This window comes from Diadema setosum, chromosome 4, assembly GCF_964275005.1.
Source record: "Diadema setosum chromosome 4, eeDiaSeto1, whole genome shotgun sequence".
NCBI lineage: Eukaryota > Metazoa > Echinodermata > Echinoidea > Diadematoida > Diadematidae > Diadema > Diadema setosum.
In genome coordinates this window covers 27,223,047-27,247,895 of record NC_092688.1, presented here as the reverse complement: position 1 = coordinate 27,247,895, position 24,849 = coordinate 27,223,047, and the positions used below count along the sequence as shown (strand labels likewise).

Genomic DNA, 24,849 nt, shown 5'->3' with positions numbered 1-24,849 from the left:
GTTGTTGATCCTGAATTTTCACGCAAATCAAATGTAAATGCTGTGATTCTTTATCATTGTTCTCATGAAACATAGATGAAATAAACAAAAATAAAACAACCTGTGAAATTGCCATGCCTGTCCCAATTCACACAATATTGAGCTTGCAAAAAAAATAAATAAAATAATAATAATAATAATAATAATAATAATAATGATAAAAATGAAAAGTGGCATAATTCACTATCTAGCTGGAGATGCTGTTAAAGTCCCTGTATTGTGGGGATTCGTGGAGTGGGTAAGTAGGCTAATTGGTTTGGGTATAAATGGAGAATTTACGTAGCGAATTGTAGACAGCGTTGTCAAAGATCTCTGTATGTGAGTACACACACTGCCAATGAATCTTGACTGGAGTCGACCATTATCAATGAGCATAGGCTTTGATGCACATATATAATATACAATTTGTGTATTCGTTGACTGGTGCTATTCATGGTTTTCCAATGTACCCAGGTGGGCATCAAATGAATCAGTTCATCCATGAACAACCACGCTAGAGTAATTATGGAGTAAATGACTAGACTCTGTATCCAGTCTTTATCTCAACAACTTTCATTGGCATTTAACAAAAAAGAAAAAATGTTGGGTTGATGGTGGAAGACGTGGTACTTGATCAATACACCAGCTTCTTGTCACTCAAGTTGTGAGTTTATGTGGTTATGACCACAAATAGGATATGGTGGTAAACAAGGAAGCAGACTGCATCTTGCCATGAGTGTTAATTACTTTGTTTGTTTTTTCTTAATCAACCATTGGTGCATTTCAAAGAAATATAAGGAATACTTTCCACATTCTCAATTCTATCTGTGTTCAAATAAATTCTCTGTACATGATTTCACAAGAAACCAGTCTATGAAGTTGCAGAAAAAGAACAAGCAAGTAGCTTGAGACAATAAAGGTATTGATCATACTGTGTTGTGTATCAGAAGCAAATATTCCCAATTCACTTTCTAAAACTAATGTCTGTGAGAGAAACTTTATGAGTACATGTAATTACTGTATGTTGTAAAAGCCTCTATTAGCAGCTAGTCAACAAAGCCAATATGATGATAGGATTCATGTGTAGTGTATGATCAGTCATACATGATAAGTTATTGATGATTTCATTTGAAGTATAAATATCGTAAATACCCAGAGTTACAACATGGGACTTGAATATGTCATCAAGTCAACAGCTGTCTAATGACAAGCTCTCGCATAAAAAAAAGAAGAAATGGCGAGAGAGAGAATATGTTATCTATGCAGTGCATATATATGCAAATGCATATGTACAGCTGTATGTGTTTGTGTGTGTGTGTGTGTGTGTTTTATGTCTGTCACATTTTCTGATTCGAGTCTTATTCTGGTCTTGTGGTTTTCTCCTACCAGGTTTGGTGCTGAGCTGCCCTTCTTGTGTTTCTGCTGAGGGGGGCAAGTGTGTGGTGGGACAGCAGTGCCCCCTCTGACCCCTACCCACCTCCAGTTTGGACTCGGCCACGCCCACCACCCCACCAAAGGTGGCGCCATGGAGCTCCACATCTTGGAGCATCGGCTTCGGGTCGCGACCGTCAAGCGGTCAGATCTGCTGCCCTTCATTGGTTCTTTGGTCAAGCTTGCACTTCTCCACGAACAGAGGTAAGAGTTAATTCCCCCCTGGAACCACCTGCCCCCTCCCCCCCCCCCCCCCAAAAAAAAAAAGATTTTATCGAGAACTTATCTATTATTTCATGTGATGGCAGTATCAGGCTCTTCAAAATCCTGATTATCGTACCAGTGCTTCCTGAAGGATTGAATCACAAAAGGCTGTATCGTATCTCCACTTGCAAGCATGTGCTCAAGATAAGATTGGAAAATACCTTTTCTGTGAACAAATAGTACCTCACAGTGGTATGCACGGGCTTAGTGTGTATTTGGACAAGTTTGTTTGCACGATATAACTTTGCTGCATTGCATTTCATGTGATGTCTGCATTCATACAAATATTCATGAAGGAAAAACAAAGATTTCAAAAATATGTGTGTTATTTTCATGAAACTGAACATGCTGATTTTGATTTCCTTAATCTATTTGTGAGCGTATTGACAAGAATTTTTCTGTACTGTAACTATAGTATACTTGCCGAAGAGATACAATCAGACCTGCACAACCAATGTTTTTCGTTGACTCTAATTATGAGCACAAATAAGTGAATAAAAAAGTCTGAAATGCTTGAAAATCAGGACAGGCAAAACCTTAATATGGCTTCACAGTGATGGCTGAGGGATCATCGTAATGTGCAAGTGTCACTGCATTGCATTGTAAACTGCTACTAAAGCCTCATAGGCCCGAATTCACGAAGGTGGTACAAATGAAACCATGGTTTAAACCATGGACAGAAACCATGGTTTAAACCATGGACAAAAACCATGGAGCGCCAAGTGCCGCATGGAATATTTCATTACAAAATCAGTCATTTCGTCGTTGAAATGAAATATTCCGTGCGACACTTGGCGCTCCATGGTTTTTGTCCATGGTTTAAACCACGGTTTCATTTGCACCACCTTCGTGAATTCGGGCCAAAGTGAACACAGTGGTACCAGTTGTGTATCAGGGAAGATGAAGAGGCAAACAATATCACACACCCATTCGTATGCAATTGCGATTATGCATGTGTCTGGAGCCGACGACCTTTTTTGAGGCACGAAATTTTCGCGAGTTGCTTCCAACATTCGATGCATATAGTGTAGACAAAAACTTTCACGTGCATTTTAATTTCACGAATCTTGGCTCTTGTGAAATTGAAATGCACGTGAATATTCCTCGTTTTACAGTAGGTAAAGAACCATGTTAATAGCATGTTGAATGTTTTCTGATGAGTTCCTTTGCATTGCATGACATGCTGTGGCATTTTCATGGCATCAGACTAAATCAGAACACCACATAGACTGTGTATGTAGTGTATTAAAAATCATGGATGTTTCTTTTCCTATATGTACAGTCCAGTAATAATGTCATTTAATTCCCGGGCTGCCTCCAATAAACCGTTTCGGGAATATGTATTCAAATTCTGTGCATGCTGTTGTCCACAAAAGTTGCCGTTAACCATTGCAAAGCTTTGCGTGCCCAACCTAGCAACAACTAAGTGATTCCAGATGAATGAAATTGTTTACTAGGCTGTAGAAAAATAAACATCCATGAATTGTCATGCATTACAGAAATATAAGTTCCTTAGGCAGGAATTTACTTAGCATTCTTAAGTTGTTGCTAGGTAGGGCAATCCTCCTGTAAGCTTTGTTGTTGTTAAGACAACCTTTAGTGAAATAGAATTTGAATTCTGGTACATGAAAGAAATGGCTACATCTGTGTCACAGGCTTTTGTATGGACATGGCATTGGTACAACTTTCAGGAATTTATGAAGTATTTTCAAAGAATACCAAAAAGAAAGAACCGAAGTGTAAATATTTCTCAGAAGTTCACCATAGCTGCATCCTAATCAATTCTGAGAAAGAACCATAAGTCAGATGTAGCATGCAATATTGAAATGCCACTTCCCATCCCGCTCATCCCAATTGCTGTTACCCTCAGCTGATACAATGTATGACTGTACGAAAAGATTGTTTGTTTTTGTTTTTGTAGGTCAGGTGCATTTCACTTCAGTCCAGCACCCCTTCCTGCAATTAAAGCAGAATGCGGGATGAAATCCTTGTTGCGTGGCAAGCAGCAACTAAAGTGCTTGATGCAGCTGTACAAAACAGATTCATAATTTGCCCCCAGACAACCAGCAGTAGGCATTGAACAATAGCAACCATGCATGTGTGCTGTATGATACAAGGAGCCCTTGAGTCTGTCCACAATAATATACAATGTGATGCATTCAACCATCAATTGAGGACTCTACAAGGGATATTCATGCTTTGAAATGTGTAAATTCCCTCAAAGAAAGGGAGAGTAGATTCATATTTGTGTCACTATCCATAATGGTAAATATTACATGTACATGTGTATTAAAGTTGTCGGCTCAATTCAGCTCTAGTATGTAGTATTAAAAAGGTTTCAGAATGGCAGGGGACTGTAAGAGTGATCATCAATCATATAGGCCTATTTGTAGCTCCCATTGTACTATAGCTAATATACTCTCAGTTGCTATTAAGTAATCATATCACACAGGTCTGTTGCCATCAAACTGTTTTCATTTTGAATACATGTATCTATAATGATTTTGCTAAACGTTCAGGTCGCTGGCGCAGGGCGGCTCGTGGGCAGAAATTTTTGGCAATTTTTCAGGAAATTTATGTATGGTAGCCTGTATCTTTTGGCAGAAAAAAAGAGAGAGGAAATTGCCTCCTTATTGGGAGCGTGGACTTGTTATTCAAACCATAAACGGGTGAGTTGATTAATCAATCAATAAATTGATGAAATGTTGATTTCATGAATCTAATTGGTGCATCATTAAATCTTGGAAAGAATTTTAAAATGAATGGCAGTGAATGTCTCCTTTCTGTGCGACTACTAGCACACACTGGGATGCGCATGTATTTTTTTTTTTTCTCGACCTGACTGTTTAGCAAAAGCCATCTATAACACTTTCCTACAACATGTACCAGGATATTTCTTAATGCCTGTCATGAATTTGTGCATGAGATGTTTCATTTCAAGCCAATGAGAGTATGAGCCTGGCTGTTAGGGTCTAGGAATTTGACACCAAACCTTGAACCGTCCCAGGGGCTCATATCCAGGGTCCCTGGGAGGTCAAAGGTCACTGGTGCTGCCTTCCCTCAAATCGTAAACATATTGAACAGCAGCCCCCAACAGAGCATAGACTGTCATACCATGGACCCTACCGTCCATGGTCATACAACACAGTGCAGTGTGTACACTGTGGTTTGCTCATGTACAATGTATGGTATATATGCAGTGTATTGTCTGCAAGATTATATGCTCTATAAATCTCTTTGAGGGGTCATAAGTGGAAGAAATGCAGCTGCTGCTATCACTGTGTCAACTGTATGATATACACAGATACACACATCATACACAAACAAAAACACACATGTGCATAGGCCCTACATGTTATTTTCTATTGACCAAATGTCCATAAAAATAGTAAATATATACTTTTAGCTAAGCACTGTTTATGAATGCAATGTTGAATATAGTGCCATAGTGTCCATACTTGTGGATAATATTGTGAAAAGAGAAACATTCACAGCAACAACAACAACAACAACAAAAAAAAACTTTTGTCAGCTAGAGCCAACATTTTTTGGTTTTTTTTTTTTTCACAACCTTGAGCTTTCACAAATTGCCACTGGCATTCAATGCATTGTGTAGAAAAAAAAAAAGAAGAAAAAAATCCCAAATCTTGGTTCCTTGCAAAATTTGTGAAAGTTTTATGCACGCAAAAATAGTTTGCCTTTATTTTCCACTTAGGTCTATACAGTATATTTTTGCCAATATTTACTCCCAGGTATTCATGATCTATCATTATCTCTCCCAGAAGATGATTTGTGGCCATATACACGTAGCCTGCTGGTATTATTACTGTTTTTGTTAAATCAGTATCCTTGCATTGAGACATGGTCTGCTGTATTATAAACAGAGATGACAGTTTTCATGTAGTGACTAATCTCAAAAGAGACTAAAGAGTTATTTTTGAGTGGAAAGAAAATCTGTAAAATCCACAAGGTCTTTAAACCCAATCCAGGGTCAAACCAAGGTTACAGGGGAATGTTATCTCCAGGTCAGTTGTATTATTACTTTTTTGATGGATCTTTGTTTTTCACAGCTTGATATACAACTGTACATGTGCAAGGGTTTATTCAGGAGTCATTTGATTTTTGTTATTCACTTTTTCCACACCTTGGTATTTCTTGTCTTGAGGCAACATCAAAACAAAAGGGATGATAATCATGAAACAAATATGTTTATCTAGCTTAAGAGAGAGAATCATGTTTCAAAATGCGTTTGGAATTTCATGTACAAATGTGGTTTTCAACGCGATTCTCAGGTGCTGCATTTATTTAACCGTCATATAATCACGATTTGAGGGCTGTCACTACGCAGCAACTTTGTGGGGTTTACTTTGTGGGGTCAACACGGGAAGTAGGTTCTAGGTCAACTGAGGTGCACGCGCTTATTTTTTACTCGTGCAAAAATATCCACTTTTACAGTATACTGAACTGTACATACTACTCCGGCAGGCTGTACATATCATATACATGTAGTTGCATGCTCTCTTTCCTGATTTGTTGTGCATTTATTGAACTTATTCCACATGCCAAGGATGAATGAATGAAATAAGCATGTCAGAGAAAGAGAATCAGCAGTATAAACAATGGCTATGAAAAAGAAGGGAAGAAAATTGAAAAGTGTGCACACCCTTTTCTCCACTTAGAAACAACTGGAAGTTGACCTGGGCAGTTTGAAGATATAAACACATTTCAAAACGGCGTTGCATTTATCTACTTGCAGAAAGGCAATGATGGTCTCAAACACGTTCTAAATCACCCTTTTTTTTTTGGGGGGGGGGGCGTTTCAAATTGACATTTCTAAATGTGATTGAAAACACGGTTGCATCTATCTATCACCTGAAAATGTCTCAAATATGTAATTGGGGTTGTGATTTTGCCTCAGGATATTACTAGAAGATATCTTAGCTACCTTTGGAATGATGAGATTTCTCAATGATGGTAACCTATTGATATACATGTAGTTGTGTGATGATATTTTGCAGTATTTGTCTGACTATATTTTCTGACAATACCAGATTCTTTTGTTTTGTTATGCTTTGTTTTGTAGGTTAAATACATGTATGTGTAAAATAAGCCTTGTCTATATTAATTTGTAAACAAACAATCAAGTAGGCAACTACATGTGGGAGTGAATAGTGGTAAACTCACAGTGATATGCACATTGGAGAAAGTAACCAATTTTTATTGACACTCAGAAAAAATGAAGACAGTAAAAATGTTACAAAACTACATTGATAGTTGATGGGCTAGGCATAAACAAGAAATGTATAGGACATATAGTACCACATGTATGATTAAGATATGTTATGATAGCTTTGTAACTCTCAATGGCTGATAGTTTGAATAAGGGTTTAATGTCACATTTTACAATATGTGTTTGAGTAGTATTTCATTCAAGAAGAGTGTGCATATTGATACATATCTGAAATGGCACCTTGGATTATGAAATGTGTGTAATCTTTTCATCTAAATTTCATCAGTAATTCATGATAGTAAAGAAATGAGCAGCCTTTCATTTCACAGAATAAAAATAAAAACCTTCACAACTGTGTTATCGTTTTTCTTTTTTTTTCCTCTTTTGCAAAATCATTCAATGAAAAGTGATTGAGAAATAGATGAATAGATAAATGTATACAGTGTATACATTGTCTATATAACGTACATGTTATATGCAATGTTTATGTCTACGTGAATACACTTGTGTATGTACATCATAAGTACCTGGTAGATGTACAATGTATAGCTACGCTTCTCCTATACTTCATGCATTCTTTTCTTACTTTATTTTACCATCTCTTTCCTTGTGTCAACATCTCTCCTCCAGTAAAAGCAAGTTCTTCAGCTGCACCCAGACCAGCCTGGAGTTCACCATCATCCTGGATGAGGAAGGCTTCAAAGGTCAGTTTGGGGATGCGAGAATAATTGATGGTGATTGCGCTGCTCTCCTCAGGGAAGTTGGCGAGGAGTGAGGAAGTATGTCGAATATATGATGTTTACAGAGAAAGCATGGAGCTACTAACTAGTAGCTCCATGGAGAAAGTGTCCTCAAGAGAACAATCGTGAGGTAGCCAATCATCCTGTCCAGGGACCCCGTTTCAGGACGTTTCGCAGTTTCTGAGTCTTATTGCTCTCCTGTGATTGGTTTGACTGATCAGGCGACTTTTACGAGATGCAGTCAAAATCATAGAAAGTGTTCCTGCTGTAAGGAAACTTGGGCCGTGCTGTATGGCTGTGCTCAACTGATTAATATGAGCAAACACATGGATCTACATGGTGGTATTTGACTCTTTTGTCTACCTTAGTCATACAAAAGTGAAAATCATATATTATGATGTTAACAGCTACTGTATTATTTGGGTCATACAGTTTGAACCTGGATAGTAATAGTATTGGTCAAATTTTGTTTTGGAACTAGGTTTGTTAGCAAACAGCCTTCTGTTTAGTGCCAAACATGAATGTTTTTATGAATAAATGAAAAGTGAAACAGTGGCAGGGGTGTCATTCTGTTGGTTTTTAGTGGTAATTAACAAATGAATACTAGGAAATTGAAGTCATAGAGGATTTCAGATTTGATTGCTATCAAATGAGTAATAAGAAATATCTAGTGTAGTTTCATGGCTGTCAGCCTCAAAATAGCAGTTTCGGTCTCATTTAGCTCTTCCGGCTTTCATGGACACATTTTGAACAAACAACTAATGCATATTGTTGAGACTATTTTTATGAAAAATTAACTCATCCATCCTTGCCTTCAAATAATTTCATTAAAGAACAGACTGGTACTGTAAAACCACTGGCATGTAGGGCATTGTGAGAAAAAAACAACTTTCATATGCATTTCACTTTCACATATTTTTTATTTTAGCTCCTTGTAAAATTCACAAAATTTTCATTCAGTAAAGATTTCTGGTTTTAAAGTACTTGAAATATACAAGTTAAGACTGAGATGTGTGTGTGTGTGTATCATGTTTGTATACCACTGCAGCGCTGCCGGAGCAGGCCCAGAATCTTGGCATGGTGATCCAACCCAGTACTTGGCTGGTCCTGGAGGCAGGAGCCGGCATTGGAGATGAAGACGAGGGCGTCGGCATGACGACGATAACCAGGAACATCATTGTACCGCTGGCCAACCAGCACCTGTCCATCTTTTGCCTGTCCACTTGCCAGACGGACTATGTATTGGTCAGTTGAGTTGGACCTCGCTGAATTGTATGTAGCATGCATGACTGTACGTGAAATAGAGAGAGCTATGAACAAGTACTGACTACAACCATGACCCAGTATTTGTGTTTAGATTGTGTTACCATTTTCAAAGTTCGCACACAAAATATACTGGCCTTACCAATCAGAAGTTCATGCACACTTTCGTAACAAAGATCGCTCAGGGACAAACGAAAGTTTGAGTGATATCTGAACTGACAGGTGACACATTCCTGTTGGTACTATAAAGTCATATGGATGAAATAAAGTGACAACAAAAAATGTGTGTCATCTGTGGTGGGTTCTGACTTTAGAGCCACATCCACACACAGGAACTATCAGTTTTTCATCGCTTTTTGCATCATGATGCAAATGCTGAGTTTACGACCATTAACATTCAGCAAGCAAAATTCTAAAAAAAAAAATATTTTGGCTGCGAAAAGAGGCACTTTGAATCTCCAAACAAACAAACAAGAAATGAAGGTTTCTTCATAGGCCATTCACACACACCACGCCATACAAATTATCATGAGAGTTTGAAAAAAAAAATGAAGCTGGACCGATTTTCTCATTGTGATGCATATCATGTGAGTTAGAAATTTTTTTGTGTGTCCACACACAAAAAAGATAATGGGTTTCACTTTGCAAAAATTGATTTAAGAAAGAAGCAAGCATTAATTTAGGGTGTGAACAGGACTACTGACTTACTGTAAAGCGAGGAATGTTTGCGTGCATTTTAATTATGTGAATTTCGAGAGCGCCAAGATTTGCGAAATTAAAATGCATGCAAAAAGTTCTTGTCTACACTATATGCATTGAATGTCAGTGGGAGTTTGCGAAAATTTCATGCCGCAAAAAAGGCCATCGGCTCCAATTCGAGAAAAATTCATGCCATGAATATATCATGTTTTACAGAACTCTTCTTCCTGCTATGTTTGTATGTGAAGGTAAAGGAAGAAGACCTTCAGTCTGTCATCCAGTGTCTGTCACCAGACTTCAGAGTCTACAGGGAGGTGGATGGGAACACAGAGCTAGTGACAGTCAACATGTCACACAACGGTGTCAATGAAGCAGGTAAAGTACACCTTGGGGATGTCATTCACTGTGTGGTACAGTAAATGATTGATATGATGTAATCAGAGCATTCGGTTTATGTCCCAAATTCTCTTGATTTGTTCAATCTGTTTGCTTCATACCGGGTACTCCATCTCCATGAACGTTACTACTTTCAAATGTACATATCTTTTTCTTTTCTTTTTTCAACACTGACGCTGTGAATTACAGTAACATTTTGCCTTGTTATCTCTTGGTACTTACCTATGCGTACAGCTTTGTTTTCATTCTTGCTGCAAGTCAAAATGCTTTGGCAGGAGTTCTTGCATAATTTAGTGTATCTCCTTTGCTTCTCCATATCTTACTTTTTCTTTCTGTCTGTTTGTCAATATCTATCATTCCACCTTTTTGTCTGTCTGCATTTAGAAAGACAAAGAGATGAAAATGTAGATCAGTATTAAATCGATACATTCTTACATACATCGATAGGTATATCTATGAATGTATTGTATGTGTCTAACATTGTGTGTTTTCTAAATCCCTCTACAGCTGAGGCGAAGCCAGCCACCATGTATCCTCTCCACTTTCCGTCCAACCACTTCCTGGTGACCAGCCTGCAGCCAGACGAGCTGCCCAAACTGACCAGTTGCCTGCTCCAGGTCCTCTTCTATCCTGAGACCTAGTGAGTTCCTCCTCCTCCTCCTCCTCCTCCTCCTCTTCATCCTCCTTTTCCTCCCCCTTTTCCTCTTCCAACCCCTCCTCTTCTTCTTCCTCCTCCAACTTCTCCTGTTCTTCCCCTTCTCCTCTTCTACCTCCTCACACCTCCTCCTCCTCCTCCACCTCCTCCTTCCTCCTCCTCCACCTCTTCCTCCTCCTCCTCCAACTTCTCCTTCTCCTCTTCCTCCTCCTTTGATTTTTCCTCCTCCCCTCCTCCCTCTCCACACCACCTCCTCCTCCTCCTCTTCCCCCTTCTCCACTTCTTCTTCTTCTCTTCCTCTTTCTCCTCCTCTGTCTCCTCCTCCTCTCTCTCTCCTCCTCTGTTGACTTTTCCTCCCCTCCTCTTCCCCTTCTTCCTCCTCTTCTTCCTCCTCTTCTTCCTCCTCCGACTTATCCTCCCTCCTTCCTCTTCCTCCTCCTCTTCCTCTTGTTCCTCCTCCTCTAAATCCTCCTCCTCCTCTACCTCCTCTTCTTCCTCCTCCCCTTCCTCTGACGATTCTGACAACAATTAGAACAACTCCAACTCCTAACTCGAACTCCCAGCCTTTGTCATTTTCTTGTTTGTAATTCTTATTTCACAGTCTTGTCAATTGGTTAAACCCCCAATGTGTTCTGCACAGGTGTCCACTAAACCCCTTGTCAATGAAAAGGGATTAAAAGATCCTCTTAACCCACTGAAGACTAGTCCCAAGTATATTTAGGCAGGTGTCTATGGGAAGTCGGTGTTGTAGAAAAATCAGCTTGTCCTCAGTGAGTTAATAATTACATCAGTGTGGCCTCTGTGTGTGACTTAAGTACAGTTGAACCTCTCGTATCCGGACAAGTCGGGACCGGGGGCTCATCCGGATAAGGGATTGGCCGGATACGGGAGACTCAATGCTTTATACATGAACATATACATACACATGTACTGATGTAGCCCATTGTAGTACCACATGTAGTAATGTGTATACTGCAACCTTTTCATTGTTACACTCAGTTAAACAATTGTTAAAAGAGACCCCAAAATAGAGGTTCGTGTTTGCAAGAATGAAATCATTTTCTTTTATAAATTCTTGGAATGATTTACCTAAATAATTATTAAGAAATGTATCAAGTAGATCTTGAAAATAAACCGTACTCGGCAAAGTCGACTGTAGGTCGCCATTGTTAGATTGAGTTGGGAATCCCTTTCCTCCCGTAATTATTTTAAAAAATCACGGCGAGATTGCGTCTGTATAATAGAGAGATCCGGATAAAGGGAGGCCGGATAAGAGAGGTTCAACTGTATTGTTGCAGGAGATAAGGTTTGCTTAATATATACAACATGTATATACAAGGCTCATTTCTTTGTTGCTTTATGAAGAGTGAATGAACAAAATGGCACTTCGGTGCCTCATCAAATTGTGGTTAATCACCAGAGACACTTTTAGGGTTATTTGACTCTTTGAACCTGGGGAAAAAAAAAGAAAAAGATTTTGCACCATTCTCTGATACCAACTAGACATACAAATCATACATTGACACAAATGTCCTTGAATGAAGGTATTCAAAGACTTGTATTGCACTTGAGGGTGGCTGAGTGATTTCATTTGAAAAAACCCTATTCATTGCAAAGGCAAGATTCTGTGCATGGCTTGATACCATGCATTGTTTCTTATTCATTCTTCTTAACACTGTACATTGAATACTTACATTCAGTTGGGTGAGACTCCTGTGTATACAAATTTTCTTTCAATGTTCTATCCCTGGAATGTGAATGTTTGTCCTTGAATGTAACTTGCAGTGTTATGCTGGAGAGGCAATTCTACGCTATATTTAACCCTAATCCCACCGGGTTTATTGAGGGACTTGAAACCACCGGGGGGGGGGGGGGGGGGGGGGGGGTTGCCTTTTTGGCCCCCCTTCAGATCTCGGTCGTTGATCGCAGATCCTCTCGAAAATTTGCACCAAGGTAGAGGCCACTGTATAGTTAGATTTTTCACATTTTAGTATATGTATTTTATATTGATTAATTTATGCTAATTTATGCAGAATATTTTTTGGGCCTATAAATAAAAAAATAAAGCTCCAAGACTTCTAATTTTTGATGAACATATTCTTTTCAATATCCTCAACAATAATGTTAAAGCAAAAATTCGGCTTCATAATTATTTCTTATGTATTTTATTGTTTATTGCATTTCTTATGTATTCCTTTGTTTTTTACTTTTTTTTGTTGTTACTTTTTCGTCAAAATTTGTCGCAAAAACTTTTAAAAGCATAATCAGGCTAAAATAAATCATTATCAGCCATTGAAAATAAAATTGTTTATTTTTATATGAATTAATTGCAAAAACACAATTTGCATTGGATTTGTACACAAAATCATGTTTTTGAGCAATTTTTGGGTCAACGAATTTCTTTCAAAGGGGCGTGGCTACAAAACGGTATGCCCGGGAGCGACAAATTTGGTCTCAAAAGTTGCGCGATACTTGAAAGAAAAAAGTCATAAAATATCGCGGCGAGAACATCACACGTTGCGGGATAATCATGCTAAACGTGGAGGGGGGGGGGGCCCTTGGTGGGAATAGGGTTAATGTTTAGCAACAGTATCAGGAGATTTGTGTGGGTTGTTTTATGGAGTCCTTCAGTATATTAGGCCAACACTTCTTTTCTTCTTTCTGCACAGACGTAGTCTCCATATTCTTCTTCATGTATGAAGTATTTTGAACTGCCAATAAGAAATTCATTTGATTTACTGTTTTGACAGATTCAACAGTGACCTGTCAGACATGGAAAGGAATCACAAAATAGCACTTCACATTCACCACCAGTTAAACATGATATGAAAGATATCACACAAGGCACAAATCTTGTTTTTGCCCTTAAAGAGCACATTTTCTTCAGGCCAAGACTCGTTATTAATGTGACTGACAGAGAATACAGTCAACCTTGTCAACGTAAAATCGAATCTATTTGGACTGAAGAAATACCTCTGACTGAGAGAAAATTTGTCTCAGCCTATTTACAAGTGGTCATGAATTAAGCTGATGGAGTAACTATTTCCCAGAATGATCCTTTGAAAACAAGACCCACTGAAACAAATATAAGAACAAGCAACCCTATTAAACAAAAATCAAGAGCACATTCCCTAATAACCCCACTCCAAACGTCAAGTGTCAAAATGGAAGGATGGAAAGTCCATTATTATACACAGGACAAAAATTTCACAACTTTCTGTGCAGTTTCAATGAAACTGTTGCTGTTTTGTTTTTGTTTTTTGTTTTTTGACATTGCTCTTTGTAGATACATTGTAGGCTTCTCTTTTATACCACTCGCTAAGTACTGACAGAGAAATGAAATCTTTTGGGAGAATGATTTTGTTCTGAATAGTGCATTAGGAGAGCATATGATAAACCAATTGTTGTATTCATTACTCTGACTGTTTTATATTTTTTTTTCTCTCTTTCTACAGTGACAGTATAGAGACGAGCCCGTCATCCAAGAAAGAGAAATTTGTGTCGTATTCTCTGATAGATGACAGAATATCATTGGTGCTAGATGGAGACTTACTGGACAGGTGGGTGCAAGGCATTACCCCTTCTCTTCCTTTTCCTCTTTAACCATAAGATTTTTAGCTACGTACTGTGGTAAATTTTAATTGATGGTACTGCTGTGAATGTTCAGCTCACTTTCATATTCTGACCTTTGATGGCCTTGAGTAGGAAGATTACCATGTGACACATACACGGTAGCAGCCTATGGTGTACGACTCAGTGTGTGTAGAGCGTCACTGACATGATGTCATGAAGAATATATACTATCAAGGAGTGCACCTCATCATCTTATCAAGCCTGCTGCTTTATTTGAAATGACAAGAGTCCATGTCAGTGTTGTTGATGATGTCATATTATCTTTGATAGTCTTACAATGTATATCAGTACCTCAATCTCTACAATGTTTATATGGGTTTTTTCCTAATGTGCGTGTGTCTGTGTATACTTGTATTTTGGTATGCATCGAGTTTATAAACTTGTGGTATCTATTAAGGCCTCTGCGTGTTTCTTACAGTAACTTGAACCTCTCTTTGTACATCACTTAAATACAAGCAATCAAATTGTGATGATTATCTCCTTTTCTTTTTCTTTTTCACAGGTTTCCAGATAATTGTATATGTGTAGATTCTTCCAAGGAGAGATGGAAAATGGTGAAAACTGGCGTTCAGAACCTTGGCTTTGGTAAGCCTGCTTTCATTGCTGGAGTGGATGTGTTTCATTGTGGTGAAGGGAAAAGTGTGTGCATGTGCATGTGTCTGTGTGTGTAAACAGTGGCTTTGAACAGGAAAATGTTTCAGTTTAAATTGACTGCTAGATAATAGCATTTATCCAGAATTCTGTTCCGGGACATGATATACTTGTATAGTGTACTTGTGTTAGCATGCTGTCAAAAAAGGAAATACAGAATATGTGTTTTTAAGTGACTGCAGGCGTGGAGTCTTGTACTGGAACGGAGAAGTGTACGCGCGTGCGTTTACATTCACATCGGGATCAGGGTCAATATTTTCGCGTGTCTTTAATTTCCTGAATAACACCTGACTCGTGAAATTTGCGAAAATAAAAACCTCGCGAAATATTCGGCGTATACAGTATTTGTATATTATGTGTATGGAGCAACATCTTGTGTGATGCATTTGGTGTTGTTGTCTTTTCTTTCTATCAGAGGAGAGCGGGATAGTGGCCCAGGTAGCCAAACCTCTTGCCAGCGAGGACATTCCTATCTTCTATCTCAGCACGTTTCTCACCGACCACACCCTGGTATGTTACTCTTTGGAGTGCAAAGGTGCCTGTAATGTCTTCCCCCTTCCCCCCCCCCCCCCCCCCCAGGGGTGTATCCAGGATTTTTTCTGGGGGGGTCGTGATCATAAATTTTTGGACCTTTTTGCAATGAAAGATAGAATGCAAAGAAAATACGGAAAGGCGCATGCGCACGCCTTCGAATGTCCCTGATAATACTAGCTATAGGCCACATACAGGAATATACTGTATATATATTTTTTTTTTTTTGGGGGGGGGGGAGGGGGCAAGAGTATGTTCAATATTTATGGAAAACACTGAAGCGAGGGAGCAGATGAGCAGGATGAGAGTGTGGCCCACATGACGGATATTTTTCATTTTTAGAACTGAAATTCAATAATCTGGTGCACTTTTTGGTGGGAAATACTTGGAAAATTGTTTATCAAAAAGCAAGAAATATATTCAAGAATAATCAAGGGGGCTGTCACCATTTTTTCCAATCTGTGTGCGTCTTCACTGTGTGCTAAGTCAGGGGAGATGGACAGAAGGGGAGGGTGTGGGAGGGAGTGTCCCCCTCTCACACAGGGAGCTTTTGCATTTTTAGAACTGGAATTCAACGATCTGGTGCATACTTTTGGGGTTAATATTCAATCAAAAAGTAAGAAAAATTAATATTTACAAGAACGATGTGAAGGGCTAAATTGTGGTGTCTGACACATTTTTCTTTACACCATGTCTGCATCCTTTCACTGTGTACTATGAAAGTCTATGGAGATGGACCGAAGGGGGAGGGTGTGGGCCTGCACAAAGGAGATTTTTCATTTTTTGAACTGAAATTGAACGATCTGGTGCACTCTTATTTGGGGAAAGGCCCTCAAAAAAAAAATTGTATTTTGCAAAAATGTGGACCTTCTGAAATTTTGGGGGGGTCGTACGACCCTCACGACCCCCCTTGCATACACCCATGCCCCCCCCCCCACCCCCACCCTTTCCATCCTTCTTTTACAGTGAACTTAGGAAATGGATATTTTCTTCATGTTGAAAGTTTTTCATTTCCACATCATACTGAAGGCAAGGTTTGTAAGTTCAAGTTAAAGATGAAATATATTGATATCAGAATTTAGATGATCTTAGTGTCGAGACTGAGACAGTTACATGTGTATTTATGTAGCACAAAAGATAGCAATCAGTGGAGAAAGGTATTCATAGGACTGCAAAGAATCATTCCCTTGATTTGTATGGTTTGATTGACAGCAGTCTAGTATTTATGAACACTGAAATCTCTTTGTGTGGCTTCATGTTTTGAATGGATGTATGTGACCAGTTTCTTGATGAAGTTTGTCTGTGCCTTGTCTAAGGGACAATAATATAAGGTACAATTTTGTATCTGCACAAAGGACTCAAAGAATAAATCTTGTCATTATAATTATGATAACAATATATTTATATAGGGCATTTTCTATGTACACGTTTAAATGCTGAAAGCATGGAATGCCATGACACTCTGTGACATGTTATTACAAGTGTCTGTTGGTATGTTCACTTACAGGTTCCAGAAGCAGAGTGGGAGAAGACGCTGTCTGTGCTGTCACAACGTCATCAAGGTGGCCCTGAGGAACATGATGACATTTCAATAGAAGATCCCTAGATTGGACAGAGGAAGAATCAAACTTAAAAGCACCATCACAGTATAAAGAGGAAGAGATAGGGAACAGTTGAGCGGAAGAAAGAAATGAGGGAGAAAGCTCACGGCTACAGTGTTTTTAGTCTTCCCTGACCTCTTACTGCCATCAAACTTCCTTGGACTCTTGGTGATCAGCCATTCCTACTCGATGCTTGTCCCTGAAGACGTTGAGTTGAAGGTTCTGATTGCATCTGACAGCTGACCTGGGGGACATGTACATCACTACTAATCTCTGTACTGGTGACATTTGGATTGGTTGGGCGTCCACAGGCATCGTTGGCTAAAATTGTACATGCTTGGGATTGGCCAGGTTACTCTTGACTTGAGGCTTCATTGCCATATTTTGTTTACCGTACTTGTATTTCATTATGTTGGACGATATGTTTGTCAGTTACCTGTAGACTCCATCACTGGTTCTATGGTCACATGATATAGTAGATACACGAGATGATACATGACTGTCTTGATTGAATTACAATATGAGTCAGTGCCACCCCCCCCCCCCCACCAAAAAAAGTAACAACAACATGATCAAAAATATATTGCCAAAGCATAGAATTGTTGTGATAGTAAATGGATATGTCCTGAGCTTTTGCTCCAAGAACCATTTTCTTCATTTTTTTAATGCATCCATAGAGAATTTCAGAGTGCAGTCATGGGCTGTGATCAAGACTATGGTGATGTAGTAGCCAATAGTAAACTGAACTTTGTGTGGAATGTTAGCTGGCTCACAGACTTAGAGCTAAACTCCATCTACCATCTGGTCATGATGAATTATTTTCTTAGAATGAAATGGAACCATGAAACATTGTTTTGGCTAATCATGAAGAATTACCATGTCTTCAAAAAAGAATGATATCTTATGGCATCGATAATCCTTCCAGAAATCACTTCAGCCTGGAGATATTTGCAGAGAGCGGAACTCCACAAGATTGAGAATAATACCACGTCAGAGCTTTTTTTCTTTCTTTTTTTAATACAAGAAGGTTTATAGTGTCTCGTGCAAAGAGAAGCTGCATATAAAAACAAAAAGCTCTGTTTACCCGAGGTAAGTCAGTTATCACACCTTTGCTGCTTCATGGAGCAGAAATCAGGTGGTTCACTTTATTTTTTGATTTTCTTCCCTGGCATCACTTTCTCATAATAGTACACATGACACACTGTTTTGAAAAAAAAAAAACATCACTAATTTCACATTAACATCTTGAAAGTTACATGACGTAAAGTTTTTTCCATCTATTTTGAAGCATCTTTTTTTTTTTTCTGATTATCATGCAGAGTACTTCTGGTTCTTTAATGTCTGAGTGTTTGCTGTTGAAATTATGTCTTTATTTATAATAGTATTTGAATAAGCCTAAACACCTAGCAAAGTTGACAATCATAAAGAAGAAATATTTCTGAGATTTTGCAATGCTTTGTGTCTGACATGGACCTAGAAACATCAAGGGAGACTCATTCCTGTGCAGCAGGGTAAAACATCAAGGGAGACTCATTCCTGTGCAGCAGGGTAAAACATCAAGGGAGACTCATTCCTGTGCAGCAGGGTAAAACATTGGTGGAAGTCTTCCATTCTTATCAATCCTCCTGGTACTACCATCTTCGTATGCTATAAACATTGCATACAACCAGGGGGTCACAGATATTTAAAAATTGATGTTAAAAGTTAAGATCAACTTAATTAAAATTATGGTATGCCACTAGTTTCCCTTTTCAATTCTGTTGAATGTTTTCAGAATCTGCTTCAAATTGTTGTCAAAAGTTGCAAATTCCTTGTCATTTATAAAAAAAAAAAAAATGATTTTGTGTATTGATGACTGCATGAAAAAAAAAAAGACTTTAGTATTTTCATTTGGCAGTTGAATACCATTGACACACACAGCAAACCACAATTTTAAGTTGATCTTCACTTTTAAGATTGACTTAAATTCTGTGTGAAACATTCCCAGGTTACCGATGGTAGTCACAAAGTTAAGGGGCATAATATATGGTTTTGGAAATCATTCAACAACAAAAAAAAAACCATAACTTTGCTATCTGTACATGATGCATGCATGTTGAGAGTAAGGGTAAGACTAGAAAATTTACAAAATATGCAAAGTTTGACAATGAAATTACTGATGCATTATTCTAGGCATTGCTTTGAAGAAAGATGATCTGATTTACAGAATGCAGTCTTTGAGGAATTGCGGGGGTTTATTATCAGATTTAGAGAAGGTGCTTGACTCGTCAAAAGAAATTTCAACTATAGATATGTGGGGAAAGTGTGCACTACTGAATAGATATTCAGAAAAAAAGTATTACAGCCCTTTAACAGCTATTGAAGTATGGGCTGCCTATATATGTCACCCTAAGATGTGCCAGTATATTGGTTTTCAGATGAAGTCAATTAATGCAATAAACAATGAGAGACTGAGTAACAATTTTTAATGGAAATTTGGGAAAGTATGTTCTGATTTGTTGAGAGACACAAGTTGCTGAGTAGAACTGGACAAATTCTCCATGGTTTGCACTGAGGGCATTTAATTTAAAGAAGACACATGGTAGATATACAGTGTGTAAGTGGGCATCACTAAAGTTAGTATATTTTTCTATCTCTAAACAGTACTTCAATATACTGATACATTGTTTATCCATGTTAAGTACTCCAACAGTATATGCATTTTTCTTTAGTGAAGACCTGTGGCAGGGTATAATGTTGATGCTTTGCACTGTACTTGTTGATTTTTTATTAAATGTAATGAAACTAACATGATGACGAATACTGTGGACTATGACAGTTTCCATAAGTCACGGGGTATCGTTTGACTAGACATGCTACTTCCAAAAGATCTTTCTTTCCAGAGAGAAAAATAAAGGAAAAGGTCTTTTTATGGAATGATTTCATGATGTAAACTTGATTTAAAAAAAAAAAAAGAAATGTTGTAGACTTCAATGAATTTGGTTGATTGTTACAAAATAGATGAATTTTTCCCCCTCAAAATAGATGTTTCAAGGATACCAAATATCAGATACATGTTCCAGAATAGTAACCATGCATTGCAAAATCAACAAAAAGTCACTAGAAGAAGTTTAGTTACAGTTAAATTTTGAAAAGAAAATGGGTATCTAAGCATAAAAGTGATATGTAACGCATCATGCTTGCATGCTCCTTACAAATCAAAACTAATGGATAGATCATTTATGGAGGAATGATCCTTTTGAGAGTAGGCGCTTTAAAGTAATGGCTTTATGCCAATGTACCAAGTCATTTCATATTGTGTATTGAACAAAGGGGAAAATCAAAACCCAAAATGTACACTCCCAGATAATGTACACGTGTACCTCATGGGTAAAACATGGGGAAAACCAAGCTGAGACAGCAGGATAATTCTACCAACAACAAAAAAAGTTTTTTTTTTTTTCCTGACACAACTTATTCATTGTTCTCTGCTTTCAAGCTTAGAATTCAGATAGACCCCCAAAAAAGCAAACTTGTCAGAAAAAAATAAAAACCACAAACACAATATCAGCCAACACAAGTGAACCACCACTTGTTTTCAAGCAGATCAAGCCATATAACTTGTTGTGTCTTTGGGTTGTGTGATGCAGGGTTTCATATTGATTTCTTCCTTTTTGAGTGTAATTGTTCATGGGGCAATGGCATGAGCATTCCTCTTAGATACATTGTAACTCAGCCCAACACGGTCTGGTTACACAATGTTTTAATGTCAAGTAGCAATGGAGCAGCAGAACTTCAGGTAGCTATGCAGTATGAACAATTATTGTCATGGTGATTACTGAAGTAGAATGCGTCACTTGTCCATGTACATGCTGTTAGACAACATAGGAAAAAGGAAGTTCACAAGTAAGATGTAATGTCAGTGTCCTAATCAGTTAAAAGCTGTCGTAGATATTACATATATTACATGAATAAGTAGTGTTCAGATTGGCTGTAGAAAAGAAATTGATAGTGATAGAATGTAATGGAATTAGTATCTCCTTGTCATTGAAACAACACAGCCTTCAGATGATGCACCATCCCACATGTATCTGTGTAGGAATTTTTCCTCTTTTTTTTTTTGTCGGGAGGGGGGGGGTACTTTAGGTCTTCAGGAACATTGTTATATCTAATCTTATTTTTCTGATGTACTCACAACATCCAGTGTTTTATGAAATGTGAAATATGCTGTGAAATGTGTAATCCTCCAATATTGGGACAAGATATTTTACAGTATTGAGAGTGAAGTAGCCAAAACTCACTTTGGGCTTTCACAGAAACTCATGATCACTGCCTCAAAATGTGCCATGAAGGACCGAAAAAACAGCGATACTTTTTGTCATTTAAAAAAAAAAAAAAAAAAAACTGATGTGGCACCTGTAATAGACTAATAACAGTAGCAGTAATTTGGGACTTTGGTGGTGTTATGGTTTTGTTTTTGTTTTTAACTCAACCAAATATCAGTATTGAACATCTACCTTTGAAGTGTACCTAGAATGTGATGCTCCCTAGAAAACTTATGCAGTTGATGAATCTGACAACAGCACAGTAATCTAATGTTTGCTTGTATGCTGCTCTGAAGAAATATAACACGCAGTAAAGTAATTCCATAAGGAGAAGTGACTGAATGACAACGATAATGGGCCGAATGCATAAACGCTAGCAATTGCTTGTGCTAGCCTTTTACTCGAATCCGTATGCATAAAAACAAGCAATTGCTTGCGAGCAGAAGCTTTTGCTAGCAAGCACAAGCAATTGCTTGCTGCCCGCAAGCAATTGCTTAGAGACCAAGCATTTGCTTAAAAACGTATGCATAAAACGGACCTTTTGCTAGTTGTTGCTAGCAATTGCTTACGATTTTCCAAGCTCTGTAAAATGAGCTTGTGCTTTTGCTTAACCGGAACGTACCCTTTTAAGTATCCTTTTTATATTTATGAAAGAAAGACCACACTTGTGAAGGAGTGGTATAAATCTACAAGAAATTACTCTTAAGTAGTGTAAGAAACTTTTTCATTTCAACAAGAGGAATTTCCAGTGGTTAGCACGCAAAATGTGATGAAAAACAGGTAGGATGTCTGACTTCAGTGGAGAGCAAGGAGACTTCTCTCCGCGTGCGATCTGGCAGTGATGAGAATCAGCCAGTAATACGTGTGTGTGTATAGATGTGTGTGTATGTGTGTGTTTGTGCATTTCAAAGCTCTTCTGCTATGTCAGGAAATGTTTCTGCACACACATGCCCTTTCAAATACTAGTACATGCTGCCACACTCGCCTTTGTTCTCGTGTTCGCACAGGCGTGACTTCCCTTTTGTTCAAAACGCAAGCAATTGCTTGTGCGGGACAAGCAAAAGGTATTAGCATGAGCAGAAGGTTATGCATATGGAATTAAGCAATTGCTTGAGCTAGACCTTTTGCTAGACGAGCTTGTGCTTTTGCTTGAAGCAATTGCTTACAAGCAATTGCTTGTTTTATGCATTCGGCCCATTGATTTTTTTTTTTTTTTTTTTGATAAACAGGAAAATGTGGTTCTCTTTGTGATTGTTAAAATTTGAGAGAATGATCTGTCAGTGCAATGATGTATTGTGCCAAAGTGTAGAGATTAGTCAAGAGTTCTAGGAAACCTTCAGCCAGACAGAGAACAAACATTTGCTGCAAGTCTGTTGTACATGACGTACTTGATAACCTGGCACAGAAGTCTGGTGTGCAGTAATCCATTCACCCTTTTCTGTGCTAGGGACTTTTGACAGTGTGTGCAACACTGGGAGACTTTCAGTGCCAATCGTCACTCAAAGTATACAGAGAGTTACGATGCATGCTTTACTCCCGAGTACACTCCACTCCATACAGGGGCGGATCCAGAGGGGGACGCATTGGTGCGCGCCTCCATTATTTGGCGTGTGTGCCCCCCCCCCCCCCCCCCCCCCCCCCCCCCCGCTTTAATTTTGCAAAGGCTCCTCCCCTTTATGGAATTCCTGGATTACACCACCCCTGCCATACATGTTGATCCATAACTGGTACTTTATGGTGGGAGCTCAGTATGGGAGCTCAGTATGGGAGCTCAGTATGGGAGCTCAGTATGGGAGCTCAGTATGGGAGCTCAGTATGGGAGCTCAGTATGGGAGCTCAGTATGGGAGCTCAGTATGGGAGCTCAGTATGGGAGCTCAGTATGGGAGCTCAGTATGACTGTAATAGTATGGGAGCTCAGTATGGGAGCTCAGTATGGGAGCTCAGTATGGGAGCTCAGTATGGGAGCTCAGTATGGGAGCTCAGTATGGGAGCTCAGTATGGGAGCTCAGTATGGGAGCTCCGTATGGGAGCTCCGTATGGGAGCTCAGTATGGGAGCTCAGAAGAAGAAGAAGAAGAAAAACACACTCTTTTGTCAGTTTGTTCTTCATATTTATACATTGTGTTCAGATAAAGAGAAAATCATCTCTGTCCCAAACACCTCATGGTTTTCTGACACTAGAGTCTTTCTCTTTCCCACTCTTTCTCACTCACTCTATCAATGCCTTTCTCCCTCCTATTTTCTTTCTTTGTTCCATGGTATTGCCCTATCAATCACGCTCAGTGCACCCCTGGTACATATTATGCTTTGTTTAACTCTTTATGTGCCATGGTGGAAACCCCCTGTGTGCCACGTTATTCTGAGACACAAAGGTAGTCATGCTTTGAGAAAGAATTCTGTTTTCCAATTTGTATAACTTCTACAAATTTCTGTTAGGATGGGCATAATAGTTGGCAAAGTTAAAGAGGAATGCCAAGCTTGTCTCGATTTAAATTGTATGATGAATCTATTTTCAATTTTTCTTTTGAATGACCAGTTGCTACATCACTGTAAAGGCATGACTTTTGCACATAAAACTGTGACAGAAACTTAGAATGTACGAGCAAATCTAGTTGGGAACATCGCTTGATAGTCGATCACCACATAGAATGCAAGCCGTATATGAGAGGAACAAAAGTACGAGAAACGCTTTCATTTTGCCGCGGGATTAGCAGTAATTAGCGGTTTATCGATCGGTCTTGGCGGCTTTGTTTGTTGAGCAGAATATGCGAAGTTGGCACGCCGTCGACTGAGTCGGACGTGCGAACGTGGCACGTAAAGAGTTAAAACAATGGGACAGTGTACCAGGGACACAGGATAAGATACATGAGGTGTTGCAGTGAAACCACATTATGCTTGCATTATTGTGTCACATTCTTTACATTATAGACACAGCCAAGTTTTCTATGAAACTGGCGTACTGTTTGCAAAATTCTTGCCGAGCAATGATCCGTTTACAAGTACATGTACTTTGTTTTAGGTCTTTGCATCAAACCTCTTTTCTGTTTATTCAACCTAGGTGTGACTGTATGGCCAGATACAGGTATTTGGCCACAGATTCTACTGTGCTTTTGCACTTAGCAGTAGTGTCAAGGCCATGTTCTGTGAAGAATTGTACTGTGAGGTGAATATTGGGTGCAACTTGATGGGCCACCTTGCACTGAATAAAGCAAAACATAACAGGAAGTGCCATTACTGCAGTAATCAAGATGCACTTGCGAATAAATGTGTTGTTTTTTTTTCCTCAGTGCCTTATAGGTCAGTAAATTGTAATGGTTTGTATTTCATAAGCGTAGGCATACTGGCTGAAATATGTGCTTTAGTGGAAAATAAGGCATTAAGCCACGAGACCATTACTAGTAGTATTTGGATTGGATATGGCCCAAGAACTGAC

General features: G+C 38.7%; 1 protein-coding gene across 1 annotated transcript; it reads left to right on the top strand.

The window, feature by feature from the left end:
• Positions 1-1,394: 1,394 nt before the first annotated feature.
• LOC140227073 (cytosolic arginine sensor for mTORC1 subunit 1-like) lies at positions 1,395-17,599 on the top strand. The gene is made up of 9 exons (XM_072307503.1): positions 1,395-1,653; positions 7,574-7,647; positions 8,732-8,928; positions 9,894-10,020; positions 10,549-10,681; positions 14,152-14,256; positions 14,832-14,914; positions 15,396-15,490; positions 17,019-17,599. The coding sequence occupies exons 1-9, from the start codon at positions 1,544-1,546 to the stop codon at positions 17,115-17,117; spliced, it is 1,023 nt and encodes a 340-aa protein (XP_072163604.1). The 5' UTR covers positions 1,395-1,543; the 3' UTR covers positions 17,118-17,599.
• The last annotated feature ends 7,250 nt before the right edge of the window (positions 17,600-24,849 follow it).

What these genes read in the sequence shown, in the direction of transcription:
- LOC140227073 (XM_072307503.1), top strand. Translation starts at nt 1,544, where the DNA reads ATGGAGCTCCACATCTTGGAGCATCGGCTTCGGGTCGCGACCGTCAAG. An exon ending in CGTTCAGAACCTTGGCTTTG is followed by an intron (nt 14,915 to 15,395) that starts GTAAGCCTGCTT and finishes TCTTTCTATCAG; the next exon opens with AGGAGAGCGGGATAGTGGCC. An exon ending in TTCTCACCGACCACACCCTG is followed by an intron (nt 15,491 to 17,018) that starts GTATGTTACTCT and finishes GTTCACTTACAG; the next exon opens with GTTCCAGAAGCAGAGTGGGA.